At 43.4% G+C, this 9,981-nt stretch overlaps 1 protein-coding gene across 5 annotated transcripts in view; it reads right to left on the reverse strand.

Annotated features, from left to right (window-relative positions):
- The window catches only part of ITPR2 (inositol 1,4,5-trisphosphate receptor type 2), a 471,510-nt gene extending 462,000 nt beyond the window's left edge, over positions 1-9,510 (reverse strand). For 3 of the 5 annotated variants that reach the window (XM_041735326.1, XM_041735324.1, XM_041735322.1), the window contains exon 1: positions 9,263-9,510. In XM_041735326.1, coding sequence (XP_041591260.1) covers positions 9,263-9,354 — 92 coding nt within the window. In that variant the 5' untranslated portion in view covers positions 9,355-9,510. The remainder of the gene's footprint in view (positions 1-9,262) is intronic. The other 2 variants (XM_041735323.1, XM_041735325.1) reach the window with 2 other exon arrangements.
- Between the last annotated feature and the right edge of the window lie 471 nt (positions 9,511-9,981).

Raw genomic sequence — 9,981 nt, forward strand, 5'->3', positions numbered from 1 at the left:
ATGGTTAAGATGGTAAAATGTATGTTAAATATATTTTCCCACAGTTATGATTTAGAAAAGCACTAAGAAGTTACCGTTAATCTACCCACTAAGCAAGCGGTGATCTAAGCTCACACTCCTCTTAGCTCTCCCCACACCAGACTGCCTGGAAGCTGGCAGAAATCAGAGAGCCCTGCTCAGTGACTTTTCTGGTAATTAAACACTATCACTTCTTTCATTCACATAAGTGAATAATCCAAATGGACCCAAATTCCATCACTTGATATTCTGAAATTTAAGAAGAAAGATGTAGAGTATAGGAATTGTTGGATCCAACTCATGTGAATGGCAGGACTCGAGAGAGAAAGTTCTGCTCTACAGATTCCCACAGCAGCCCTGGGTTTTGGCCTTTCTTATTGCTCAGTTGTTGAGCTCATCATTCAATTTCTTGGAGTTCCTCCAGTATCCTTATAATTAACATTTCCTTCTTTGCTTAAGCTAGCCAGGGATGGTTTCTGTTCCTTACAAACAAAAGAACCTTACTTCTTTTTTTTTTTTAAGAACCTTACTTCTAATATATTTTACAGACTTTTGATTCTTAGGCTTTAACCATGTGGGAAAATAATATGCAAGTATCTTTTGCTTTCCGAGTCTTTTGGGCTTTTGAGACAGGGTGGTGAGAATTAGGATAGCAAAGGATACTGATATACTGTTTTTTCAAGAGTTCCAAGACAACTCAGTACAAGGTTTGTAAATAATGTAATTAAATGTGAGTTCGAACATGAGTTGGAGATCACTTTATTCTCTGCAATTTTTACAAAACAACAGGTTCCCTCCCCACCCCACCCCCATCAGAAAGTAGAGCATTCCTATGACACCTTTCATAAACCAAACTGAAATAAAGCAAAGAAGCAATTACCATTTCATAAATGCAAAAATCCTCTTTGGATTTCTTTCAGTTAGTGAAAACAAGTATTAATGTAGGTTTTTTTTTTTAATGGGGTAAAGTGAACTTTCAGAGAGCAGGAGACATCTGTAATATACTTTGATTTGCCACTAGAAAAGTCAATCAACAACTTTATCGTCCAGTTTTATATTTTGGTTTTTCTGTGAGTTTTGTTTCTTTATGCTCTTATAATTAGCTCTGATGATCCATGTAATTCCTTGCATAATATGAAGAATCCTCTTTTCAATAGGAGATAAGATGTGGAGAGTAGTAATATCTGCTCTTAGTGACTGTTTCAAGATTAGTCATTACCACAAGGTATTGGAGCACTAAATATCTAGGAATTACTTAATTAAAAACTTCAGTTTTCAGGACGCCTGGGTGGCTCAGCGGTTAAGCGCCTGCCTTTGGCCCAGGGCGGGATCCTGGAGTCCCTGGATCAAGTCCCACATCAGGCTCCCTGCATGAAGCCTGTCTCTCTCTCTGCCTATGTCTCTGCCTCTCTCTCTCTCTCTCTCTCTCTCTCCCTCTCTCCCTCTGACTCTCATAAATAAATAAAAATCTTAAAAAAAAAAAACCTTCAGTTTTCTTTAGGACTCTGTTGAGGAATTGTTTTTGGAAAACTAATACATAACAAAAGTCCAGCATTTTATAATTTTCACAAAGAAATTTTTATGAGAATATTTTAATAGCTCAAACACCTACTAATTAATAGATAGAAGAAGCTCAATAACACATTTGAATTCTAAGAATTTAGACATGTATTCAAGTTATGCTTTGTTCACTCCCTAAGTCTTTTTCTGCATTCATAGGAACCTATGAAAGGTATTCTATACCATGTGGGAATGTGTGTGTGTGTCTGTGTGTGTGTGTGTGTGTGTGTGTGAGTGTGTGTGTGCTGAACAGTCACAGGCAGCAGGAGGCAAAAAGTCAGAGGGTCTGAACCAAACTAAAACATCTTACAATTGCTAATAAGGATAAAATATGTTCTTATATCATTTCTTCTATTTCTTCATATCTCAAAAGTATCAAATTATTTGCTTTCCTTTTTGGAGCTATCAAAATGGACAGTGAAATTTCACCAAGCTTCTTTCTAAATGGAAGAAAAAAGTACCAGAATACATGTTCAAATTATGGGTATAGACTTGAGACAAATATCCATCCTAAAGATCTTTCAAAGTTCTGCTTAAATACCACCTCCTTCTAGAAGCCCTCTCTAGGTCATACCAGCCAGAAGCAATGAATCCTCTTCTGACTTCATAATAACACTGTTTTTAATCATCTTTATGACATTTTAAAAGAATTGCCTTATGTTATGGTTATTCAATATCAATCTTACCTCCATCACTAAATAGTTACTACACTGATTTCACAAATATTTATAAAACAGGAATTGTGTGAGGTGCTAGGCAACAAAGATTAAAATGAGAGTTCCTTACTTCGTGGTAATTACAGCACTGAGAGCAAAGAAGGTGTCAGTACATTTACTCTCCCATAGATCTTCGCCAAGTTCTCAAACAAATCTACTTACTACAAATTCTCAAAGACAGTTTTAGTTTTGGAGATAATAATTAAACACCATTTAAGATGTAGGATCTCTGGGCCTCTGGGTGGCTCAGTTGGTCAACGGTCTGCCTTTGGCACAGGTCATGATTTCAGGGTCCTGGGATTGAGCCCTACCTTGGGCTCTCAGTTTAGCAGAGAGTCTGTTTCTCCCTCTTCCCATCACCCTTCCTCCCTCCATTCTCTCTCTTTCTCTCAAATATATATAATCTTTAAAAAAAATCTAAGGACGCCTGGGTCTCAGCAGTTGAGCGTCTGCCTTTGGCTTAGGGCGTGATCCCAGAGTGCCGCGTTCAAATCCCACATTGGGCTCCCTGCATGGAGCCTGCTTCTCTGTGTGTCTCTCGTGAATGAATGAATGAATGAATGAATGAATAAATAAATAAACTTAAAAAAAAATCTAGCCTCTCTTCCCACTGTATCCCAAGCACATAATCAGGACTCATTAAATGTTTGTTGAATGAATTAATTATTCCATCTGCAACATGCTCCTGCATAAACAACATCACAAGTTACCAGGCTTGATTCACGATGTAAACACATTTTCAATTTTATGATTAAATTTTTTTTCTAAATAACCTCATAATTTAACTTATTCTCAATTCAGGGTTGGATTTCTGTGGATGTATGTTGTATAAACTATAAAATAATTATTGTTAGCCAATTATTAATTTGAATTTTGAAAAAGCTAATCCATCCATTTTGAAGATACTTAATGAAAACATTTCAATTATTCATACACAAAAAGAAATCCTTCACAAACTATTGCCTATAGATGCTGACTCAGGAAATAAAAGTACCATAGTGACTACTAAGATTACAAACAGGAACAAGTCAGCCATGCTAAAGTGCATGCTTCTTGCATGTGTAAACAGACTTCTAAAATAAAACAAACTATCTATTTAGTGCATAAGTTAAACCAATCATTCATAATTGCTCAGCATTACTGGCCAGACAAACATTTTTCCATAATACATTTTCAATGCCAATGATAGCAAATAATAGGAAAAAATTTGGCTATGGTAGACATAGAACCATCTATTTCAGCAACACAGATGCTAGTTTATAGTTTTCCTAGTTTATAGTTTTCCTTCACTGCCCATGACCAGGACAATAATTTATTTATGCTTTTTAAGGTAAATACTGTTGACCAACAGTAATAAAAAATCTTTAAAAATATCGTTTTCACTTTAACTAACTCTCCTGACTATACCAGTAATAGATGTTTAATTAAAGAAACATATATAGAATCTGGGAGATACAAGAGATACAAAAATGAAAATAAAAATCACCTATCCATTCACCATGAGTGCCACCAGTGCTTACTATGCTGCTCTATTTTCTTTCCCTATTTTCTATACATATTGTTTTGTATTTCTTTAATTAGAATTACGGTTTTCTGAAGGCATATATTGAAAACTTTCCTATTTAAATCTGCATGAGGGTAGAAAGGTAACCACAAAAAAAGGCATCAATACCTTTGAAAGGCAGTTTTATCCATTAAATGAATGAATGATCATAAAATTTCACTTCTCATTGTAATCTGATGATGTTACCAAAAACTGGTGTTTAAAAAAAAAAAGAATAAAAGTCATTCGGCTATTGTGCTATAATTTTGTCATAGAAGTCCACTATTACTTATTCTTCTAGATTTATATATGAAGACACACCCTGTGCCTGGAATTTCAGTTTTAAATTATGAGTCTATAGTATTCTATTTTCTGTGAGTTATCTATATTCCATCTGTACAAAAACAGTTCCAAGGGAAAAATGTGCTTATGAAATGTGCTACCTATGCCAAAAAAAAAAAAAAATCTTCTGTTAAACCCAGAATAAGGCTAAGCACTTTTCTGTGAATTCTAGTCTATCAGAACGAAGCATCAGGGGCCTTTGAGGAGGGATGGTTGTTTACCTGCCTGAGCTCTCTCCACAAAAGAGGGTCAAAAAGAATGACTTCTAAGTTTATGAAACAGTCAACCTTTTAGCTTAAAATAGACTTTATGTTCGCCACTTAAGAAAGTGTCTCTGTACTTGAGCAGATTTCAAGTTCCATAACATGACACTACTAACCCTTAGACTTTCCAAAACAACCAAGTATTCAAGATTCTACGGTCTTCTTCCTCCCCACTGAACAGGGCATGCAAATATTCAATGGATTTTTAGATATTTTGATCACAATAACATATGCCTTAGCCAAAACAAAGTTACATTTACATAGCTAATGATAGCAGGAAATACTGGCTGTTAATCTGAAGGCTTCTATTTGGAAGACTAAAGATAACTTACAAACTATTCTGAAATAAAACTGGACCATAACCATTCCTTGCTTCATCTATTTGACTCTTCACTGATCAGATAGTCCTAGTAAGGGAAAGATTTTTAAAACTATAATAAGAGTAGCATAATTCAATGACAAAAAGAAGATGATAATAAAACAAATCTGCAAATATTTAAATATCAAAAACGTTAACCGGAGCGGGACTGTAACTTGGAACAATAAAAGGCACACATTTGCAGTTTCATTCATCCCAGGAACGAATTATAAACTATGTGACACACCACCACCCTACCTCACGTCTGCCATTGAACATGGAAACAAAGGCACTGAAAAGTTCACTGAATTGGCCAAAATCAAGCAGAAAGTAAAAATAGGGCCCCAACCTTTTGGCACGCTGGCTAAGAGACTCTGAAGGTGCTTTGCAGTCACTGCATCAGTGACTAAGGCATTAACTAGTGGGTGTTGATTCTTAGTAGATCCTATGATGAAATTTCAAACCAAAGGCAGCAATCACTTACACACACACACACACACACACACACACACACACAGATGCATACATGTCATCTGCTAAACCTCTCAATCCTATGGAGGATGGATAATGACGGAGTTAAATACCTTTTCCCTGATTCTATCCCACCCATCCCGGAAGTTCTGCTATGCTCATTCCCACTCCATGGCATCTAACAACTGGTCAAGTGGATGGACCCAGAAATATGAAGTGTCCGATATCGCAACAGCCAGCAAAGTCAGTCTCAGGATAACGAAACTTTAAAAGAACAGAAGGAACAATTACCACTGCATTTGAAATCGTACAGCAGATTCCAAAACTCCCCCCCTTCCCTTTAAAAATTAAAGATGACAATCCTAAAATGTACCATTAGCAAAAAATTATTTACAATATATGTTTATTCTCTAGGATCTTCATTCTCTAGGATTTATTTTTTTTTATTTTTTTTATTATTTATTTATGATAGTCACAGAGAGAGAGAGAGAGGCAGAGACACAGGCAGAGGGAGAAGCAGGCTCCATGCACCGGGAGCCCGACGTGGGATTCGATCCCGGGTCTCCAGGATCGCGCCCTGGGCCAAAGGCAGGCGCCAAACCGCTGCGCCACCCAGGGATCCCCATTCTCTAGGATTTAAAGCAGTCCTCTGGCGCCTAGGTGGCTCAGTCAGTTAAGCGTCTGCCTTCAGCTCAGGTCATGATCCAGGGGTCCTGGGATCCAGCCCTGTTTCAGGCTCCCTGCTTGGTGGGGAACCAGCTTCTCCCTCTCCTTCCCCCTCTCCCTCTCCATCTCCCTCTCCCTCTGCCACTCTCTCTTCTCATGCTCTCTCTCTCTCCCTCTTAAATAAATAAAATCTATAAATAAATAAATAAATAAATAAATAAATAAATAAATAAAAAAGCAGTTTTCCTTAAATCAATTTTTTTTGGTTTTTAAAATTTATTTATTCATGAGAGGCACAGAGAGAGAGAGGCAGAGACATAGGTAGAGGGAGAAGCAGGTTTCCTGTGGGGACCCCAGTGGGGGACTCAATCCCAGGACCCCAGGATCACGACATGAGCCAAAGGCAGATGCTAAACTACTGAGCCATCCAGGCGTCCCTCCTTAAATCAATATAATCGTTTCCTAAATAGGTCTTTAGATGAAAAGTTAAGTTAGAAAATAGAAACTGGAAAAAAAAAAAGAAAATACAAACTGGGCCCCTTTTGCACCTATACAAGCTGGGAGTATAACACTTCAGTCAGCAACAAACGGATTCAGAAACACCAGGTAAGTATTGGTTAACGAATAACCGGAGAAAAAAAGAGGAAATGCAAATCCTTGCAACTGGGACATTCTAATTTTCACAGACTTGAAAAATCGAACTTAGAAGCTGGGTCACAGAGCCTATGAAAATCTTCCCACACTTCCAGTAGGAAGTACCTCTGAGAAGCCTGCTAAACTCTCACAGAGTGAACCTGATTTTTTTTTCAGCAGAAAAATTCATTACCTTATTGCAAAACTTCCTTAAAGCTAAGTAGAACAAAAAAAATAAAAATAAAAAAATAAAAAAAAAATAAATAAATAAAAAAAAAAGCTAAGTAGAACAATGCATATCCTCCAAAACTCCCTTCCACACCAAATGTTAAGAGCAAACAAAATTTCTTTACAGACAAGTACCTTTACCAAGAATTACCTTGAAATGCTGTGTAAATTAAGTTCTCATTAACTACTCCCTCAGACTGAATTTGAAAAACCACCATGCTATCAAGTGTCAAGCAGATAAAGAGCTAACACAGCAATCAGAAACTTTAAAACAAATTTTTAGCTCCCCAAGTTAGAGAAAAAGAATATCCAAAGCACCCAGCTTCATCAAGGGCAGCATTTCTAAAGGTCCTTCCTCACCTTAGAAGGGAACTGCACAGAGGTCTTGTCATAGGAACCTCAACAAGACTCGGTTTGTTAACAGAACAGTACTATTACACACATCCTAAGGAAACTCAGCCCTCAAAACACCAGCAAGAAATACTGGATACAGATAAATATTTCTAGAAACATATGCCTCATTAAAGGTCGAGCTTACTTTTATCAAGGCTTTATTTTTATTATGATGTGTAACCAAAGAAACACACACTTTGCTGGGAATCTGGAGACAGGGTTACGGTTTCAGCTTTGGGTATTAATGTCTTGATTCTTAGGCGAGTCGTTTCGTTTCTTTTCCCCTCGGTTCCTTGATCTCTAAAATGAGCAGGAGAGACTGCACAACCGCTAGAGTTGCAGCTTCCTGATTTACCATCTCTAGCCCCATGTGTGTATAGGTACACAAACACATACCTTTGCTGAACAAGATACTACAAAAACATGGCCTTTTATTTGTCTAGGTTGTATGCTCTATTCCTAGTCCTTTTCATTATTTTGTCTGCAAGTGTAACTATTGCTCACAGTCACCAAGGTAGTGATAATTACAATAGCTAACACCTACCAAAGGGCTTTTTATGTGCCAGGTATTGTGCTAAGCATTTTACATGTATTAACTCCCTTCTTCCTCCCCACGGCCCTCTGAGGCAGAAACCACTTTCATTCCCATTTTCAGACATGAGGAAACTGAGATACAGAGCAATTTTGTAACTTTGCTCAGGGTCCTAAGGTTCACATGTGGTTTCGCCAGGATCTGACCCTAAACATTTTGGGCCTGGGCATTTCCTGCTTAACCACCACCCAGAGAGTCTATGATGGGAAAAGGTGAAGTGCAGCCCAGTTCATCTGCAAAACGTTGCTGGGGTTGCAAAACCTGACCCGATACTGTCAGGAACAAACCCAACACAGACATTTGGCCATTGATACATTTTTCTTCCAAACTTCAGTTTCACAATTAACATCCGCCTTACAGGGATAACATTATATCCCCCTGCCTTCCTTCCCCGGTTAGGGGAGATGCACAATGAACACAAGCTGTTTTAAGTCCTGGTGACTTCCTCGTCCCCTGTCACTCCGTTATAATACGGCTCACAGTCACGGTCCAAGGACACTGCATGTTCCGTCATGTGCCCTAAAACCTAACAGCAGAAAACAGTGACCAACCAGGAGTGGAAACACCAGTTCCGCAGCCTGAAATCTGGAAGACGGGGCAGTCTTAAGTACTGAGACCATAAAGTAACCAAAAAGAAATAAAAAGAAAAAGAAAGAAAGAAATGGGTGCGCATCAAAATGCGCCGCCCTGTGCATTTAAGCTGCTAACCGGCATTCACAGTCAGGACAGAGAGAAAACACCAGTCATCAAGGAAGTCCTATTTCAGCAAGTAGCACATGCTATGTTTACAGACATATTTCCCCCATTCATAAATCAACTCCAGTCTCCAGAGCCCTGCACTCGGCTGAGCTCCAGGAGAGGTTGAGGACTTCAGTGGGCCAAGGCCCGAGAAGGGGAAAAGCCCGTCCGAGCTCTGGAACCCAGGAGGCCCTTGGGGACCCGTGAGGGGTCACAGCGCTGCCCTCGTCCCTAGGCCACCCCTGACGCCGGGCCAAGTCCGCGTTTGGCACAGCCCAGAGAAAACTACTCCAGCGGGGACGGGACGGCGAGCCACCCCGCGAGGGCAAAGCCACACCTTGGGGCTCCCGGCAGCGCTCCGCGGGCTCGGCTCCCACCCAGGCCGGCCCGGGCACCGGGGGGGGCTCCAGGGTGGTCGAGGCGCGCGTCTGCCGCACCCCCAAGGGGACGCAGACACGTCAACCCAAACGCCCCGTGCAGGAGCGGAGGAGACTTCTTGGCGAGGGCCCTGTCTCGGGGCCCTCGAATCACTTCCTCCTTTTCTGCCGCGGCTCTGAGCTCGGATGACGAAGCGGCTGGGAAAGCCTCGCCTCCCGGGGCAGCTCCCCGCCGGCGCGCAGCGAGCGCCCGGGCGCAGTCCGCGGGGAGCCCGGGCCGCGCCGCCAGGACCCCGGGGCGGGGGCGCGCGCGCGGGCGGGCGGGCGGGCAGGGCTGGGAACGGCGCCCCCGCCCCCGGCTTACCCCAGGGTGCTGATGAAGCCGTTGACCGAGCCCTCCGCGTACAGGGACACGATGTCCCCTATGTAGAGGAAGCTGGACATCTTATCGGACATGCTGCTTCATGCTCCGGAGCGCACGTCCCTCCTCTTCCCTCGCCCTCGCCGCCCTCTCCGGGCCGCCGCGGCGGCAGAGGCGGATCGGAGCGCGCGGCGGCAGCGCCCACGGCGGCGGCGGAGGGCACGGCCCGGTGAGCGGGTGGCGGCGCCCAGCCCCGCCCGCCCCGCCCGCCCCGCCGCGCTCCCCGCGACCTGCCGCCCGCGCGCCCCGAGGGCCGCAGCCGCCGCCTCCCCGCAGGTTTCCTGGTCCTTCCAGAAGTTCGGGCCCCGCACCTTCCCCTCCTCCCGCCCCCGCCGCGCCCCCTCCGCGCCCTGCGCCCCCGCGCGCCCGGCCCCGCCGCCCGGTGGGTGCCGCCGGCGCCGAGCCCCTCGGTCCCCTCGGGGGAATCCTCGGACCAGGTGGCGAGGCCGTCGGGCGGAGGGGAGGAGGGGAGCAGGGGAGCAGCGGCGCCCGGGAGCGGCGGGAGGCCAATCAGCGAGCGGCGGCCGGGGGCGGAGCCGGGCCGGGGCGGGGCGGCGCTGCCGGGCCGGGCCACCCGGGGAGCGGGGCGCGGGGGCGAGCGGCGGTCCCCGCGGGGACGGCGAGGGGCGGCGGGGCCGGCACGTCTCCCCCCGCTGTGGAGG

The sequence above is a fragment of the Vulpes lagopus genome, chromosome 21, assembly GCF_018345385.1.
Source record: "Vulpes lagopus strain Blue_001 chromosome 21, ASM1834538v1, whole genome shotgun sequence".
Classification (NCBI taxonomy): Eukaryota; Metazoa; Chordata; class Mammalia; order Carnivora; family Canidae; genus Vulpes; species Vulpes lagopus.